Here is a 19,847-nt window from a genome sequence, read left to right on the forward strand (position 1 = left end):
GAGACCAGGAGGAAGGAATTGGTAGGCTCCCGCTTAGGAGGGCAGGGGAGAGTTTTAGGTACCTGGGGGTGCAGGTGGCCAGGGACTGGGGGACTCTTCACAAGCATAATTTCACCAGCCTTGTGGATCAGATGGAGGGGGAGTTCAAGAGGTGGGACATGCTGCCATTGTCGTTGGCGGGGAGGGTGCAGTCCGTCAAAATGAAGGTGCTTCCGAGGTTCTTGTTCCTCTTTCAGTGCATGCCCATCTTCATCCCCAGGGCCTTCTTTAGGAGGGTGACTAGCAGTATTTTGAGCTTTGTGTGGGCACATGGGACCTCGAGAGTGAAGAGGGTTTTCCTGGAGCCTCGCTTGTATCTTGCAGGGAGGGTTTGTTGTATTCTATATCGGGTTGGGGGTATGGAGTGGGGCGGGCTGGATAGAGGCGGGCTGACGCTGCCCAACCTTTTGGGGTACTATTGGGTGGCCAATGTGTCAATGGTGCGTAAATGGGTGATGGAGGAGGGGTGGCGGCGTGGAAAAGAATGGAGATGGCGTCATGTAGAGGTACGAGCCTGGGTGCATTGGCAACGGCGCCGTTGCCGCTCTCTCCTAAGAGGTATACCACAAGCCCGGTGGTGGCGGCGACCCTAAGAATCTGGGGACAGTGGAGACGGCATAGGGGGGAAACAGGGGGCTCGATGGAGGCTCCATTAAGTGGAAATCATCGGTTCATCCCGGGGAACACTGATGGGGGATTTAGGGGGTCGCAAAGGGTGGGCATCAGTAAACTGAAGGACATGTTTATTGGCGGGAGGTTTGCGGGCCTGAGGGAACTGGAAGATAAATTTGGCCTACCCCAAGGGAACATGTTCAAATACTTGCAGGTAAAGGCGTTTGCTAGGCGACAGGCAGAGGAGTTCCCTTTGCTGCCCTCGCGGGGGGGGCGATGGACAGAGTGCTTTCGGGGGTGTGGGTCGGAGAAGGGAAGGTGTCTGACATTTATAAGGTAATGCAGGAGGTGGAGGAGTCATCAGTGGAGGAGCTGAAGGCTAAATGGGAGGGTGGCGGGATTTATAAAATTGGAGGGGGTCAAATTTGCCCTGAGAGGATCAATACAAGGGTTCTATAAACGGTGGCAGCCTTTTCTGGACTTCCTGGTTCAAAGATAGGTATCTTGGTCAATAGCAGCAACAACCTGCTATTTGGGGGGGGGGGGGGGGGGGGGGGGGGTCCTTATTGTAGTTTCTAGTTTTTTTTTCTTATGCTTATGTAACTTAACATTGTGTTAATTTAAGTTGCTGTTAATATGTTGTGTTGTTCGTTGAGGAGGGGCGAATATTTATGATTGCTATTATTATTATTGGTATTTTATTATGGTTCGATGTTGTATAAATAAAAAAATTTTCAATAAAAAAATTTTTTTTTTTTTAAATAAAAAAAATGCCCCCAGAGGGTGATGGCAATCTGAGCACTCCCCTCCGAAATCCCCTTTGGAGGTGAATCACCAGGTTCTCATTTTTATAGAGCTGTTGTAAATTGCGACAGCAATGAATATTCAGAAAGGGGGAAGTTCCAGCGGGATGGCTCGTAAATGATATGTCAATGCATTTAAATGAGGTTCCTGGCGTTGTTGGGCAGGAAGGTTGTTACATCACAGGCAAGGGGCATGAAAAATCGAAAATAGGATCTTGTCGACAAGACTCTCATTTCAGACTCTCGGAGGACTTTGTGCATGCGTTGCCATGATCAAGACAGCTAATGCAGACTCAAAATTCCACCCAAAGATTAAATAGGAATATCAATCAATGTTTCATTTGAAATTAGAAAATAAAATTGGGGCATGGTAATAGAGCTCAGGGGAATGAAAAAAAAAAACAATCTGATTGAATTTAAAAAACACAAAAATTAGCAATAGACAGGACTTATCATTAGCTACATTGCGTACACTACTGTATTCCTCTTTACGGAAAACAATTCAATTACAAAAAACAGCTAGAATATTTCATACTTGCCTGCTGTTCTTGTATTGCTTTACGTTGAACTTCAATTGTTTGTTTGTTTTCCTGCAATCTTTTATCTTTTTGCCAAAGTTCATTATCCATAACTAATTTCCACCTCTTGATTTTCTCAGCTTCATGAAACAGTTTTGTGTACAGTTGGCTTATATGTTCAATGTTCTATTGAAAATTAAAGTTCATGTTAGCAATTCTTGGGTCCTCAGGCACCCAAAGCAATCAGAATGTAAGTCAACCAAAACAAACTTCAGATATTCATTATTGGTTGTCAATATGGATGGCAAATATTCAGCCTGGAGCCCAGTTATCAGTGGCGTACCGCAGGGATCAGTTCTGGGTCCTCTGCTGTTTGTGATTTTCATTAATGACTTGGATGAGGGAGTTGAAGGGTGGGTCAGTAAATTTGCAGATGATACGAAGATTGGTGGAGTTGTGGATAGTGAGGAGGGCTGTTGTCGGCTTCAAAGAGACATAGATAGAATGCAGAGCTGGGCTGAGAAGTGGCAGATGGAGTTTAACCCTGACAAGTGTGAGGTTGTCCATTTTGGAAGGACAAATCTGAATGCGGAATACAGGGTTAATGGTAGGGTTCTTGGCAATGTGGAGGAGCAGAGAGATCTTGGGGTCTATGTTCATAGTTCTTTGAAAGTTGCCACTCAAGTGGATAGAGCTGTGAAGAAGGCCTATGGTGTGCTAGCGTTCATTAGCAGAGGGATTGAATTTAAGAGCCGTGAGGTGATGATGCAGCTGTACAAAACCTTGGTCAGGCCACATTTGGAGTACTGTGTGCAGTTCTGGTCACCTCATTTTAGGAAGGATGTGGAAGCTTTGGAAAAAGGTGCAAAGGAGATTTACCAGGATGTTGCCTGGAATGGAGAGTAGGTCATACGAGGAAAGGTTGAGGGTGCTAGGCCTTTTCTCATTAGAACGGAGAAGGATGAGGGGCGACTTGATAGAGGTTTATAAGATGATCAGGGGAATAGATAGAATAGACAGTCAGAGACTTTTTCCCCGGGTGGAACACACCATTACAAGGGGACATAAATTTAAGATAAATGGTGGAAGATATAGAGGGGATGTCAGAGGTAGGTTCTTTACCCAGAGAGTAGTGGGGGCATGGAATGCACTGCCTGTGGTAGTAGTTGAGTCGGAAAATTTATGGACCTTCAAGCGGCTATTGGATAGGTACTTGGATTAGGGTAGAATAAGGGAGTGTAGGTTAACTTCTTAAGGGCAGCACGGTAGCATTGTGGATAGCACAATTGCTTCACAGCTCCAGGGTCCCAAGTTCGATTTCGACTTGGGTCACTGTCTGTGTGGAGTCTGCACATCCTCCCCGTGACTGCGTGGGTTTCCTCCGGGTACTCCGGTTTCCTCCCACAGTCCAAAGATGTGCAGGTTGGGTGGATTGGCCATGTAAAATTGTCCAAAATTCTATGATTAACCTAGGACAAAAGTTCGGCGCAACATCGTGGGCCGAAGGGCCTGTTCTGTGCTGTATTTCTCTATATCTATAATATCAACTTTAAGCAGGAATGCTTAAAGCTCTTTCTTCAGTGTTTTTCTTACAAAATTCAAATAAAGTTCTATCTTGCATAATGAGTGTACTGTTCTTTTAATGTAGAGTTGTATCATTTTATTTTTTTTAAATAATTTTTATTGAGATTTTCACAAAATTTCAAAAACAGAAAATATCACCTCCTCCTCCACCTCCACCTCCTCGTGAATGACTGCATGATTTCAAATCCATCTCCCACAAATTTGCCCAGTGATTTAGTCTTTGTTCATTTACCTTATTCTCCAGGTAACAGCATCCTTGATTATTTGAGGGCTGCCAAATCACAAATTATGCTATGTGTTTACTCTGGAGTAGGGTAAGGAGGCAGGCCTCAAGTCTATCTCATCTGGAGCAGGGATTAGACCCCATGCTATTGCTGTAATGCTGAATCATGTGCCAGATGTCAAACCAACTGACTCCCCTATTTATATTTTAGATCAGTATCACTGATCAGAGTTGAAGACCAGAAAACACATATGCTGACAATAGAAGAACATAAGAATTAGGAGCAGGAGTAGACCATCTGGCCCCTCGAGCCTGCTCCGCCATTCAATGAGACCATGGCTGATATTTTGTGGACTCAGCTCCACTTTCCGGCCCAAACACCAGAACCCTTAATCCCTTTATTCTTCAAAAACTATCTTTATCTTATAAACATTTAATGAAGGAGCCTCAATTGCTTCACTGGGCAAGGAATTCCATAGATTCACAACCCCCTAGTTCTGCTTTCCCACCAGTGGAAACAACCTGCCCACATCTATCCTATCTATTCCCTTCATAAATTTATATGCTTCAAATAAGGTCCCCCCCTCATCCTTCTAAATTCCAACTAGTACAGTCCCAGTCTACTCAACCTCTCCTCATAATCCAACCCCTTCAGCTCTGGGATTAACCTAGTGAATCTCCTCTGCACACCCTCCAGCGCCAGTACGTCCTTTCTCAAGTAAGGAGACCAAAACTGAACACAATACTCCAGGTGTGGCCTCACTAACACCTTATACAATTGCAGCATAACTTTTTGTATAAGGTGTTAGTGAGGCCACACCTCATATCCAGTTTTACTGTACCATCACCTCTCATAACTCCTCCGTTCTTGTGAAATTATAAAAATTGCTAATGCAAAAACCTATGCTGGATGAGCAGAAATTTCCTCCAATTAAATATTGAGAAGACTAAAGTCATTGGGCTGAATTTTCCATTGGATGACACCATGATGCGGCAGAGAATTGCGAAATAAGATCAGTGCTGGGCAAACGCGATGCTCCGACCCCACACTGACACTGGAATTGAAGTCCACAACTGCACGCCAGCAGGAGGATGTAAATAAATGCGAACGGTTCTTATTGACTCATTTGCATCTATTTAGCAGGCCCAGCACCCTATGCTCCAGCCCTCCAAGATTCACCCGTCCTTGGGGCTCGGAGTCACATGGGCGCGGATCACTTGTGGTCTCTACAAGTGTGGCCCTGGCGTGGTCGATCTCGCGGTGGGCCAAGGGGGTAGCTCCTGAGGGGAGTTGCCCCAGAGTTCATCAGAGGGCCTCCTCCCCCCCCACAATGCACTGCCTGCTCACCCCTCCTCTACCAGACAGTAGCCTCCCCTTCCACCCCCACTTTACAGGGGCCCCCTTAAAAGGGAGACCTCCACACCAGAGACCCATTAATAGGGAGATCCGCTCATGGACCCCATTAATAGGAAGGCTCCCCCCTCCCCTGGGTTCCAATACTGAAGGAATGCACTCCACCCCCGACAGAGACCCCCTAACTAAAGGGAATTCTCCCCCAATTCCCCCCCTTCCAGGAAATAGACTTCTGTCTGAAAGCTGGCAAGTAGTCCAGACAGGTGCAGTGAAAAATATTAAAGCTGTAACACTTACCTGAAAGCTTCGCGTACCCATTCCTCGAAAGAAAACAGCTATGATCTGTTTCAGGCCCGCAGATCCAAGCGTTGCAAGCCATACATAACATTCTCGTAGTGGGCTGCGTTTGACAGCTTCCACAAAACATCTGCAGCTTTGATCTATTCATCTCCCTTCATGGATCAGTGACTCTAAGTGGTGAAATGCCAACCTTTACAAACACTGACCATATCAAAGAGAGGGAAGTGCATTCCAAGCACTAAATGCATTCCAATCACTCAAGCGTGTGATTGCAAGGGGTGATTACAGGGGTCCCTTAGGGGGGCTCTCTCATTAGGGGGGGGTCCTGAGGTTGGGGAGAGGACCTCCCCCGGGCGAAAGTCTGACACTAAGAAAATGTGTTTGCAACAATCACATTCAATCCCGGTGATAATTTTCCAACCTCTTGAGTCCATGCCTTCAGTCGCACCAAGTTCTGTTCTTTCATCCCCATGCTCGCTGACCACATTGGCTTCCAGTCAAGTAACGTCTTGATATTAAAAATATTATCCTTGATTTCAAACATCTCCACAGCCTCGCCCCTCCGTATCTCTGTAATCTCACCCAACCCCATAATCCTCCAAGATATCGGCACTCCTCCAATTCTGGCTTCTTGAACGCCCCCAATTTTCAATAATCCATCATTGGTGGCTGCACCTTCAGTTTTCAAGGCACAAAACTCTTGATTATCTCACCTAAACCTCTGTCTCTGCCCCGTACTTGTTTATGGTACTCACTCAATAAATTCATCTCTTCGACCAATCTTTTGATCATCTGCCCCAATATCTCTTCCTGCTTTTGTGGAAATGCTTTGGAATGTTTTATTTTAAAGGTGCTACATAAATACAAGTTGTTCTTGTTATTCTAAATGACCAACCTAACATCTGGCAGGTGATAATGTGCTCACTCCTGATTCCTTCTCTGTAAAAACAGAAAATGGGCCACCTTGAGGCAGGTTAGCCTTTTTCAGATTTTTAACTTTTTAACCACCTCTCAAACCAAACCCACCCTTGTTAGGGCTGTTAAAGTTTCCTCCATACTTGTAAAATACACTTCTAATGAACAAGAATTCAGAACTAAAATATTTACCATTATATGTACAGAGGCTTCAAATGCTCGAACATTTCAAAATTGACGTGCATAGGGTACATTGCGCCTCAGCACTCTGTGCTGAAAGATGCAAAGATGAAAGAATTCACAGTGCTAAATTTCTTCATCATGGAACAAAATGAGCCGCAAATGCAAAACAATGGAACACTTTATTTTCAAAATGAATGCAAACCCCATGGATTTTACCATTAGCAACCAGAGATTATCCCTACAATTAGAAGAATCATAAGATTACGAATTATCACTACTGCTGGTTTAGTTGCCACTATTTTCAATTGACTAACCTCTTTTTCCACACAGCGCATCTTCTGGGGCTTCAGTAAAATAGGCTCTATAAAATCTAAAGAAAAATACACTTGCTTAGAAGGGTAACATTAATGAAAGAATTAGTAGTCTTCATTCTTAGAACAAAATTATTTACATAATGGGTGGAATTATCCAATATTTTTTCAGCACCAGGCTTTGACTGTAAATCAGAGTACAGCTCTCCAGCTGCACAGCCGAGTGTTCGTCCCAATTTTCAGGACGGAGTGGGGGAGGGAGAGAGAGAGAGAGAGAGAGAGAGAGAGAGAGAGAGAGAGAGAGAGAGAGAGAGAGAGAGAGAGAGAGAGAGAGAGAGAGAGGAGGCAGAGAGAGAGACAGTGTGAGGAAAAAAAAATAAGTGGGCAGGATTTTCTTTATCTGCCTAGTCGGGTGGGGCCCGAGTCTGCCAGTTTCTCAGAGGCGCAGGTTGGAGAATGGGTCGTCAGACCCACGATCGGGTCTGGAGCCTCCCCGCGATTCTCCATGGACCGGAGAATCGCTGCCAGTCGCACGCACGCGTGGTCATTGTGGCTCCGGTCGGGGCCACTGAAAGAGGCTCCCCGCGGCGATTCTCCTCCGGCAACTGGCTGAGTTCCCGCCGATGCGGTTCACTCATGGTTCCACCTGGCGACTACGGACACAGTTCGCGGCTGCCGTGGTGCGGGGATCCTTCACCGGGGGAGGGCCTCCAAGACGGCCCGCGATCGGGAGCCACCCGATCGGCGGGCGCACACAATGTGGGGGGGGGGGGGGGCCGAGACAAATTGTGGGGGGCAGCCCGCTGTGGGTCCACCATGCTACGCGGCCACAAGTGCAGGGCCCGTATCACCAGCCGGAGCTGCGTTGTTTACTCCGGATCCCTGCTAGCCCCTTCAAAATGGAGAATCACTCTGGACTTTCTAGAAAAAAGTCCAGAGTGATTCGCACCTGTTGTCTCGCAGGCGTGGGGACATATTATCAGAGAATTACACCCATAATCTCTCCAGCAAGAATCATTTTTCTCGATTCTCACATGTTTGTGCGTGCTTCAATGCATTGGAAATGGTGCAAAAATTGGTTTACAAGAATGGTTCCAGGGATTGTGAATGTCAGTTATGAGGATAGGTTGCAGTGGTTGGGACAGTTCTCCTTGGAGAGAAGGCTAAAAGGTGATTTGATAAAGATGTTCAAAATCAGAAGGCCGCTGGACAAAGTGGATAGGGAGATACTGTGCCCACTCGAAAAGAGAGTTTGATGCTGACTGCAAACATGGGCATTAACGCCCCATGTAGTGAATCATAATAGCATAATTCACACTGTTATCACACATGTTGTACCATGCCTCTGTAAGCTCGGCACACGAGCAGTTGCATGGCTCTGCCCCTAGGGGGCGGTGTACTGGGAATGAAAGGAAGTTTGTACTGGGCACCACCCTTGGCTCCGCCCATGACTCCTCACCCCTCACTGGTTGTATAAAGCTTGGCAGTCGGAGCCTGCCTGCCAGTTCGTCTGGAGTTCATCTCATCACAGGCAGGCTCTGTTGCAAGACGATTAAAACCACTGTTCACTTCTAACCACGTGTCGCGTGAATAGATGGTCTCATCAATTTAATCGTCTTACCAGATCTGGGTATATGAAGCTCTCGGTGCTCCCGGAGTCGAAAAGGCACGGTGTACTGTACCCGTTGATTTGGACCGTCGTCATAGAGTTGTGGAGATGTTTTGGGCGCGATTGGTCCAGTGTGACTGCGTTGAGTTGTGGGTAGTCGGCGGCTCGGTCAGCTGCGCTGGGGTGGCCCCGTGATGAGTGCCCGCTGAGGTTGCAGACTTCGATCAAATTTTCTGAATTTGGAGAGGATGGAGCCCAAGATGGCCGCCCCCATGGATCACACGTGGCGGGCAGCGAGGAAGATGGCGTCCAAGATGGCAGCACCCATGAGTTGCACGTGGTCGGCCGCGTGGTGGCGGTCCGCCGAGTTGGCGGCCCCCATGGATCGCACGTGGTGGGCGGGGGCGGAGTCGGGGTATAGGCCGCAGCGTTCCGGGGCCTGCGTGTGCGGAGAGGGGTTGCTTTGTGCCGCGGGAGGGTTAGGGGCTGGGACCTTCCTTGCCAGACACACTCTGGCGTAGTGACCTTTTTGCCCGCAGCTGCTGCAGGTCGCGTTGCGGGCCGGGCAGTGCTGCCGCGGGTGCTGGGACTGGCCACAAAAGTGGCAGGCTGGGGCAGCATGGAAGCTGGGCGGCCAAGCGGCGCAGGCCTGGGGCAGTCGCTGGTCGGGGACTGTGGTGAATATAACTTAGTAATTCACACTGTATTTACCAATACCATTGTAAGCACAGTAGCGTTATCCGACCACTAGGGGGAGTAGCTCTGGGAATGCTCAGGAGTTTTTACAGGGCTCCACCCTTGGCTCCGCCCACGACTCCTCCCCCTGGACTGCTGTATAAATACCCTTGTCCAGAGCCAGCCTGCAGTTCATCGAGAGTTCAACGGGTAACAGGCTGGTTCTGTCGTACGTAGATTAAAACCACTGTTCATATCTCAAAGTACGTGTCTAGTGAATTGATGGTTCCATCAATTTAATCTACTTAAGAACAGTCAGGATCGATCATGGAATCAGCCCACTATGCTGCTCCAGCCAGCCACTATGCTGCTCCAGCCTGCCATTTCTGCGGCCAGAATCAGCACCCGCGGCAGCACTGCCCGGCCCGCAACGCGACCTGCAGAAGCTGCGGGCGGAAAGGCCACTACGCGAGAGTGTGCCTCGCAAAAAGGGCCCCAGCTTCCAACTCCCCAGCGGCACGAAGTAATCACTCCCCACACCCGCAGGCCCGAAACGCTGTGGCCTATGCCCCGACCCCGCCCCCTCCCGCCACGTGTGATCCATGGGGGCCGCCATCTTGGCAAACCTCCACCACGCGGCCGTCCAGGGGCGACTCTTGGGGGCCGCCATCTTGGACGCCTTCTTCCTCGCCGCCCGCCTTGTGCGATCCACTGGCCCGACCTGCATCTCCACACTCGGACAACTCATGGGAAGAGTACGACCTTCCCGGGCGCTCGTCACGCGGCCCGCAATCACGCCCGAAGCATCTGCGAAATTCGATGGCAGAGGTCCAAATCAACGGGTACAACACGCCATGCCTTGTCGACTCCGGGAGCACCGAGAGCTTCATACACCCAGATCTGGTAAGACGCTGTTCGCGCCCCGTTTTCCCCGTGCGGCAAACTATCTCGCTCGCTTCAGGCTCCCATTCTGTCCAGATCCAGGGGCGCACCGCCGCGACACTCACAATCCGAGGCGCTAGCTACTCAAAATTTCAACTCGACGTTTTGCCCGACCTCTGCGCGCCACGCTTATTAGGCCTAGATTTTCAGTGTAACCTTAAGAGCCTCACCCTCAGCTTCGGCGGGCCACTGCCCCCACTCACTATCTGCAGCCTCGCTATGCTGCGAATCTCCCCCCTCCTCTCTTCGCCAATCTCACAAAGGACTGTAAACCCGTAGCCACTCGTAGCAGGCGATACAACCCGCAGGATAGGGTATTTATCAGATCAGGGGTCCGAAGGCTTCTCAGTGAGGGGATTATAGAGGCCAGCAATAGTCCCTGGAGAGCTCAGGTGGTGGTCGTTAAGACCGGGGAAAAATTCCGCATGGTTGTCGACTCTAGTCAGACATAGATTTACGCTCCTCGACGCTTATCCCCTCCCCAGGATTGCAGACATGGTAAATCAGATCGCCCAGTATCGGCTCGTTTCCACGGTGGATCTAAAGTCTGCATACCATCAGCTCCCAATCCGCCCGGAGGATCACCACTACACGGCATTCGAGGCCGATGGCCGCCTCTTCCATTTCCTCCGGGTCCCCTTCCGCGTCACTAATGGGGTCTGGACCGAATGGTGGACCAGTACGGGCTGCGGGCCACTTTTCCGTACTTGGACAATGTCACCATCTGCGGCTATGACCATCTGCACCATCTCCAGCAGGACCACGACGCCAACCTCTACCGTTTTCTCCAGACGGCTCAGAAATTAAACCTCACTTATAACAAGGAGAAATGCGTTTACCGCACAAACAGACTGGTCATCCTCGGCTACGTCGTGGAAAACGGAGTCCTGGGCCCAGACCCGGACCGTATGCTCCCCCTCCCCCATTGTCCCAAGGCCCTCAAACGGTGCTTGGGCTTCTTCTCCTACTGCGCCCAGTGGGTCCCTCAATATGCGGACAAAGCCCGCCCACTCTTTAAGGCCACACGATTTTCCCTGTCAGTTGAGGCACGCCAGGCCTTCAACTGCATCAAGGAGGACATCGCCAAAGCGGCCATGCGGGCGGTCGATGAATCCACTCCATTCCAGGTTGAGAGCGACGCCTCAGAGGTAGCTCTAGCAGCCACACTAAATCAGGCAGGGAGACCAGTCGCATTTTTCTCCCGTACCCTCTCCGCTTCAGAACTCCGACACTCCTCAGTCGAGAAAGAAGCACAAGCCATTGTGGAGGCTATTCGTTACTGGAGGCACTACCTCGCAGGTAGGAGGTTCACTCTCATCACCGACCAAAGATCGGTTACCTTTATGTTTGATAATTCGCAAAGGGGCAAAATTAAAAATTATAAAATTCTTCGGTGGAGGATCGAACTCTCCACCTTTTGCTACGATATTAAGTATCAACCCGGGAAGCTCAACGAACCTCCGGATGCCCTATCCCGCGGGACATGAGCCAGCGCGCAGATTGACCGACTGAAAGTCATCCACAACGACCTCTGCCACCCGGGGGTCACCCGGCTCGCCCACTACATCAGAGCCCGAAACCTGCCTTTCTTCAACGAGGAGGTAAAAGCGGTCACCAGGGACTGCCCGATCTGTGCGGAGTGCAAACCGCACTTCTATAGACCAGACATGGCCCACCTGGTCAAGGCTTCTAGGCCCTTTGAACGCCTCGCGATTGATTTCAAAGGGTCACTCACCTCAACTAACAACTTAATTTCTAAACGTCGTAGATGAGTTCTCCCGTTTCCCATTTGCTATCCCGTGCCCCGACATGACCTCCCACACAATCATTAGGGCCCTGCATAGCATCTTCACCCTGTTTGGTTTCCCCAGCTACGTGCACAGCGACCGGGGTTCGTCCTTAATGAGCGACGAGCTGCGTCAGTACCTGCTCGACAAGGGCATTGCCTCGAGCAGGACTACCAGCTGCAACCCCAGGGGGAAGGGGCAGGTGGAGAGGGAGAACGCAACGGTCTGTAAGACCGTCCTACTGACCCTCCGGTCTAGAAAGCTCCAAGTCTCCCAGTGGCAGGAAGTCCTCCCAGACGCGCTCCACGCTATTAGGTCCCTCTTATGCACAGCGACCAATCAGACCCCTCACGAGAGGCTCTTCATTTTTTCCAGGGGCACTACCATGGGGGTCTCACTTCCGGATTGGCTGAGGACACCGGGCCCCGTACTCCCGAGGAAACACGTCAGGGCATACAAAACCGACCCCCTTGTTGAGAAGGTTCGCCTGCTCCACTCCAACACCTAGTACGCCTTCATCGAGTTCCCTGACGGCCGTCAGGTCACAGTATCCCTCCGGGATCTGGCACCCGCCGAATCCAGCGCCCCCTCTACCCCCACAGAAGGACCTCTCACCCTACACCCCATGCTGCCGCCCGTGCCGGCCAGCCCCCAGCGCCCCCGGTCGAACCAGAAGAGTACGAAGCTCGGACACAACCCTCCCTGGAGTCCGCCATCATACCCCAGCAAACAACACCCAGCCAGCCACCGCAAGAGGCTGCAACCCCGGTGCTCCGCAAATCACAGCTGACAGTTCGACCACCAGACAAACTTACTTTGTAGACCACCACCCCCGCCGGACTTGATTTTTTTTGCAGGGGGTGAATATGGTGAATGTAACTTAGTAATTCACACTGTATTTACCAATACCATTGTAAGCGCAGTAGCGTTATCCGACCACTAGGGTGAGTAGCTCTGGGAATGCTCAGGAGTTTGTACAGGGCTCCACCCTTGGCTCCGCCCATGACTCCTCCCCCTGGACTGCTGTATAAATACCCTTGTCCAGAGACAGCCTGCAGTTCATCGAGAGTTCAATGGATAACAGGCTGGCTCTGTAGTAAGTAGAGTAAAACCACTGTTCATATCTCAAAGCACGTGTCTAGTGAATTGATGGTTCCATCAGGGGCCCATGACGGGGTCGCGGAGTCCGCAGGAAACGAGGTGAGGCTACGAAACAAGACCTCCATAGTTGTAGTGAGTTCAACAGTATCTTCACCCTGTTTGGTTTCCCCAGCTATGTACACAGCGACCGGGGTTCGTCCTTCATGAGCGACGAGCTGCGTCAGTACCTGCTCGACAAGAGCATCGATGCAAGCAGGACTACCAGCTATAACCCCAGGGGGAACGGACAGGTGGAGAGGGAGAATGCGTCCTACTGACCCTCCGGTCCAGGAATCTACCGATCTCCCATTGGCAAGAAGTCCTCCCAGACGCGCTCCATGCTATTAGGTCCCTCTTGTGTACCGCCACCAATCAGACCCTTCACGGGCGGCTCTTTATCTTTTCCAGGGGTACTACCACGGGAGGTTTCGCTCCCGGCATGGTTGAAGACAGCGGGCCCAGTGATCCTCAGGAAGCACGTCAGGGCACACAAAACTGACCCGCTTCTGGCAAAAGTGCTCCTTCTACACTCGAACCCCCAATACGCCCTCATAGAGTTCCCTGACGTCCGTCAGGACACCATATCCCTCCAAGACCTAGCGCCTGCAGGATCAAACCCCACCACTACCACCGCCGAGGTACCCCTCACACTACATCCCACCCAACTCGCAGCGCCCCATGCCCCCACGCCTACCAGTTCGCTACACATGTTCCGAGCGCCCGCACCCGCAAGCTCCCAGCGCCATCACTCCCCAGTCGAACCAGACGGGTACGTAGCTCGGACAGAATCGCCCCCGGAGTCCGCCTTCGTACCCCAACTGACCGTGATCATCCAGCCACCAGAAGAGACTGCAACCCCGGTGCTCCGCCGACCACAACGGACGACTCGACCACCGATCAGGCTCAATCTGTAAACCATCACCCATCACCCCCGCCGGACTTGATTTTTTTTTTTAAACAGGGGGTGAATGTGGTGAATCATAATAGCATAATTCACAGTTATCACACATGTTATACCATGCCTCTGTAAGCACGGCACATGAGCAGTTGCGCGGCTCTGCCCCTAGGGGGAGGTGTACTGGGAATGTATGGAAGTTTGTACTGGACTCCACCCTTGGCTCCGCCCATGACTCCTCCCACCCCACTGGTTGCATAAAGCTTGGCAGTCGGAGCCTGCCTGCCAGTTCATCTGGAGTTCATCTCGTTACAGGCAGGCTCTGTTGTAAGATGATTAAAACCACTGTTCACTTCTAACCACGTGTTGCGTGAATTGATGGTCTCATCACCCCATTATGTAGTTTTTTGAAGTGCTGGAAGAACATATTATCAAGCTCCTCAAAGGTTTACACGCTGAGCACGCAACTTGCAATTAGGCATTTCACACCATCACAGTCACAGTACAGACAGAGGTCATTCAACCCATTGCATATGCACCAGCTATCCAAATAAGAATTATGACTTTGTGCTTATCTCCTGTCGTTTCTCCGTAAACACGCACATTGCTTCTGTGGGCTCGATTTTCGGCCTCATTGCATTCGCGCTCAAGTCAAACGAGACCGGTGAATAGCGGGAGAGGCAGAAAACGAGAATTGCAATGCAAATGGCTCGCTCCAGTAGGTGAAATCGGGAACTCGCTGTAGCATGGCGAGAAACCAATTATCACCACTGAAGCCCTATTTCCATACAATTAACAAGAGCCACCCCATATCCAGCGGCCTCCCGTCATTCAGCAGCCTCCCCAGCAAGTGAGAACGCTGGCACCGATTAGTACTCCTTTTGAAAAACGTGAACCTGGTGGCAGGGTTTCTGTGGGGAGCAGAGGAAGTGAGTAGCCATCTTTGCTCACAAAGAACCCAGGGGTGCTGGGCGTGGGGGACCCTCCATAGGGAGGTGCCACCGCATGCAGCACCACCATTCAAACCCCTGGATTGTGTGTACTCATTCCAGGGACACCTCTCGTCCCTGCCAATGTGCCCCACCGACCACCCATAACCCCCATCGACTGCTGAGACCTCTGGCCATGTGGCTGAAGACGACTGCTAATAGGGAATTGGCAATCATGGTTAAGTGAGCACTTCACACAGCCCAAGTGAATTGTCGTTGGTGGGCAGGCCAGGTAGCATGTGGGAATCATTGCCTAGCATCGCTATCACACCTTGATGCATGGACACCGTGCTTGAACACTGCGGGAGGCATACATACACAGCAGCCGACATCCGAACACCGAGGGGATAGGACACAGCTCCGATCTGAAGTGGGTTACACCCAATGGAGCTCACCCACAGTGATGGTATCGAAATCGGGCTGTACCCAACGATTGTGTGTGGGCGATAGAAAGGTTAATACAGTTACATGAATAGACTCTTATCCTATCCCACACTTGGAGGACTGCATTGAGAAGGTGGGACGATCAGCTTTTATCTCCAAACTGTATTTACTTAAAGGTTACTGGTAGGTACCTTTATCCGAAAGGGCGAAGGAGATTTCAGCTCGTGACTGCAAATGGTTTAGACCAATTCAAAGCTATGCCAATTGACATGAAAAACGCTCCAGCCACATTTCAACAGTTAACTAAAAGTCATTTCAGGATTACCCAATTGTGCAGTATGCATAAACGATCTGGTGATTTTTAGTCAGACATGGAAAGAACATTTGAAGCATCTGATGAGTTATTCGATTGACTTCAGGAGGCGGGTGTAGTGATCCTCGCCTGAGTGTGTACAGAAGGGGCTGATGGGAAAGGGAAATACCACCAGGGGGCAGCACGGGGACATACAAGAGTGATGCCGAAGGCCCGCCCTCACTCACTTTGGCTGGAGAGACAGGGGAGCAGGACAGGACGGAAGTTGAGCTCAGGGCTGCAAGTGTGGTTAGGCCTAGTTGCAGAGCATAGAAAAGCAGTATCTTTACAAGTGCCATTCTGTAAGTAAAAGCTAACAAAGTAATATATTGTGGAGCACAATAAACCATCCTTCAACTGCTGAACGACTTCTAGCATTCTTTTAAGAAACATAATAGCGGGTTTGGTGGTAAACCTAGCCAAAAGTGAGTTTGGAAATGCCCAAGTCACGTTCCTTGGTCATACAATTGGACATGGCCAACTGGTTCCATGGGATATGAAAACAAAAGTTATTTGGGTGTTTCCAATACCCTCGACAAGAAGTGAAATAATGCTATTTCTTGGCACGAGTGGATTTAACCGTAGATTTGTGCCGGATTTTAGCAGTGTGGTTGCGCCACTGACGGACTTGTTGAAGAAGCGTCGCAAATTTCAGTGGATGGCGGAGTGTCAACAGGCATTTGATGGCCTGAAGGCTGTGTGAACCACTGCTCCTATGTTGGCCACCCGATCTTTGAAGTTGATGGTTTATTTCTTTTTTTTCTTGGGAGAGGTGTCATGGGAGTGTCCTTTTAAGAAATGTATCACATGGTTTCAGTGATATCATTGTGTGGGTAGAGCTGGCTGTGGCTCTGAGTTTTACTTTTGCTTTGAGTTTGAACTGGTTTGTACTGCACAGGTTGAAAATAAAGGTTTCTCGATCTTCATTCTAAAAGCTGTTTTCAGACTGCTTGATAACTTAAACGAGATAACTACTTTCTGGAAGGAATTCAAACCCTCTGTTTGAAAAGGAAACAAGAGTATAAGTACCAAGTCTTAAAGACAGTAAGAGTGCAGTGTGATGGGCCATAGCTTTGAAAAGGGATTTCTGGTTTATGGGATCTTGTTATTAAATTTGAACAGTTAAAGGGGGAATTCATTAGGGATTATACGTAGATTACTGGAGCTGTGTTGGGCCTTTACGTTTGTAATTGATAAAAATTCTTACCGTGTGTGTTTATAAAAATGTTAACTAAATTCGGAGAATAAAGTTTAGTTTTTGATTAACAGCACCTAAGAACTCTGTTGCATAACACCTGAAAGGCAGGCTCCTGTGCTCATCGTAACCAAAATCAATTAAAAAAAAGGTCAGGTGAACTCCATGATATACTTGTGGTGTTTTCTAAATCCTGGCCCATGACATTAGTGTCTTGCATACTTCAAGCATAACCTCCTCGCTCCTGTATTCTATGCTATCAATAAAGACCAGGATACTATATGGTTTGTTAACTTTTCTCGCCATTAATTCTGACAATGATTGATGCACATATACATACCAGTCACTCTACTCCTGTACCCACTTAAGAATTTACCCCTTATTTTAATATTGTCTCTCCATGTTCTTCTTTCCAAAAGGCATCGCCTCACACTTCCCAGTATTGAACTTCATCTTTCACCTATTTGCCCAACTTATGTCCTTTTGAAGTTCTACACTGTCCGCCTCACGGTTTACAATACTTCCAAGTTTTGTAACATCCGCAAACTTTGAAATTGTCCCTGCACACCAAGATCTAGACCATTAATATATACCAGGAAAAGCAAGGGTCCCAAAGCAAACACCTGGGGAACCAGCCCAAAAAGTATCCATTGAGCATTATTCTCTGCTTCAGATTATTCATCCAATTTTGTATCAACGTTGCTGCTGCCCTATTATTCCGTGAGCTATAACGTTTACACAAGTCTGTTGTGTGGAACTGTATTGAATGCCTCTTGAAAGTCCATGTAGTAGCATTATTCCCGTCGACTCTTCAGAATACTATTGCGAGTTTGCTAAACACGATTTCCTCTTTAGAAATCCATGCTGGCTCTTCCTACTCAACCCACATTTTTCCATGTGTCTACTAACTCTATCCTAAATAATTGTTTCCAGAAGCTTGCCCACCGCTGATGTTAAAGTGGCTGGTCTGTAATTTCTGGAGCTATCCTTACACCCCTTTCTGAACAAGAGTGTAACATTTGCAATTCTCCACTTTTATGACACCTCCCCTAAACTAAGAGAAGACTGGAGGATTATGGCCTGCATCCCTGCAATTTCCATTCACACTTCCTTCAATATCCTTGGATGTATCTCATTCGAACCGGTGCTTTGTCAACTTTAAGCACAGAGGGTCAATTCAACACTTAAAGATTCCATCTAGTGTTAATGTTACGGCTGTGACCTTTCATCGTAATTGGGAAAAGTTAGTTAGAAATATAATAGGTTTTGAGAGGATGGGACAATGACAAAAGGCAGGTCTGTGACAGTGTAAAAAAAGACAAGGGAGATTGAATGACAATAGAGTTAGTCTTCCAGGGCCAAAGCGAGTTGTGATGGGGAAAAACAAGAAACAAAAGTTGTGCCGAGGGCCGATATGCTGCTTGACAGAAAGCAAAAACGAAAGAAAAATTAAGAAAGCAATGAAAAGGAAACAGAATGGTCACGAGGATTGTGGCCCAAAATTGTTGAACTCAATGTTGAGTCAGTGCAGACCTGCGGGAGAGTTGAGAGCTGTGGAGCGCTTACAAATCAAGCCCGGGGATTGGAGTGCAGCCTGAGTCAGCACAGAGCTGTGAGAGATGCCAGGAGTGGAGGAGCACACCATTTCACTATGTCAGCTGCTGTGAGGCAGTAGTGAACAAAGAAAAAAGAAAAGTACAGCACAGGAACAGGCCCTTCGGCCCTCCAAGCCTTTGGCGACCATGCCGCCCGTCTAAACTAAAATCTTTTGCAGGAAACTAAAAATGTTGTTGGGTCAGTAAATGCTCAGTGTAAGGGGTAGTGTTTGATAAGCCAGTGTCTGGAATAAGGGAAATTTCGGGCCTAAATAAGGTAATATAAGTAACCAAAGTTGAATAAAGTTGACGTAAGAGAAATAAAGTCAAGACAAGGCTGGGCAGTTCAGACAAATGGAATGCATGTTCTGTAATATGCGCAAATTAGTGTACACTACAAGTGTCCTCTACGACCATCTGTGCAGGAAGTGCTGCTAGCTACAGAAACTTGATCTCCAGGTTTCAAAGTTTGAGCAGCAGCTGGAGTCACTGTGGTGTATCCACGGGACTGAGAGCTATGGGGTTAACATGTTCAGAGAGGTGGTCACAAAGCAGCTTACGGGTCTGGAAGCAGAGAGGAGATGGGTGACCACCAGGCAGTCCAAGAGAGCTAGGCAGGTAATCATAGAATTTACAGTGCAGGAGGCCATTCGTCCCATCATGTCTGCACCAGCCCTTGGAGAGAGCCCCACACCTCCATCCTATCCCCGTAACCCAGTAACTACACAACCTTTTTTTTGGATACCAAGGGCTATTCATCACGGCCTTATAATCCACCTGACCTGCACCTTTTGGAGTGTGGGAGGAAACCGGAGCATCGCGAGAAAACCCACAAAGACACAGGGGGAATGGTCAGATTCCGCACAGACAGTTACCCAAGCCAGAATTGAACCTGGGACCCTGGAGCTGATTCAAGGACAGAATCAATTTGGCTAGAGCTAAGGAACAAAAGGGTGAAATAACATTGTTCCATGTAGTTTACAGACGGCCAATTGATGAGAAGGATGTAGAAGAACAAATTCACAGGAAAATTACAGAGATGAAAACATTAGAGTAGTTTTAATGGTGGACTTTAATTGTCTGGTGTAGGTTGGGACAGCAGAAATGTAAAGGGTGAAGAGGGGCAAAAGTTCCTAGATTGTGTTCAGGAAAATTTTCTATAGCAGTATATGTCCAGTTCAGCAATAAAGGATGCATTGTTGCACTTGATTCTTGGAAATGAAGAGAGCCAAATAGATCGGCGCGGTGGCACAGCTCCCGGGACCAGGGTTTAATTCCGGCCTCGGGTGATGGTGTGTGGAGTTTGCACTTTCTTCCAGTATCTGCATGGGTTCCTCCGGGTGCTCCGGTTTCCTCCCACAGTCAAAATATGTTCAGGTTAGGTGGATTGGCCTCACTAAATTGGCCCTTAGTGTCCAAAAGGTTAGCTGGGATTACGAGGA

At 48.9% G+C, this 19,847-nt stretch overlaps 1 protein-coding gene across 5 annotated transcripts in view; it reads right to left on the reverse strand.

Moving 5' to 3' along the window:
- Positions 1-19,847, reverse strand: part of sycp1 (synaptonemal complex protein 1) — a 741,816-nt gene that overhangs the window by 713,107 nt on the left and 8,862 nt on the right. For all 5 annotated transcript variants that reach the window (XM_038820847.1, XM_038820848.1, XM_038820846.1 and 2 more), the window contains exons 2-3: positions 6,846-6,901; positions 1,994-2,158 (exon numbers count right to left, since the gene is read on the reverse strand). In XM_038820847.1, the coding sequence (XP_038676775.1) occupies positions 1,994-2,158; positions 6,846-6,901 (221 nt within the window). The remainder of the gene's footprint in view (positions 1-1,993; positions 2,159-6,845; positions 6,902-19,847) is intronic.

Source organism: Scyliorhinus canicula, chromosome 15 (genome assembly GCF_902713615.1).
Source record: "Scyliorhinus canicula chromosome 15, sScyCan1.1, whole genome shotgun sequence".
Classification (NCBI taxonomy): Eukaryota; Metazoa; Chordata; class Chondrichthyes; order Carcharhiniformes; family Scyliorhinidae; genus Scyliorhinus; species Scyliorhinus canicula.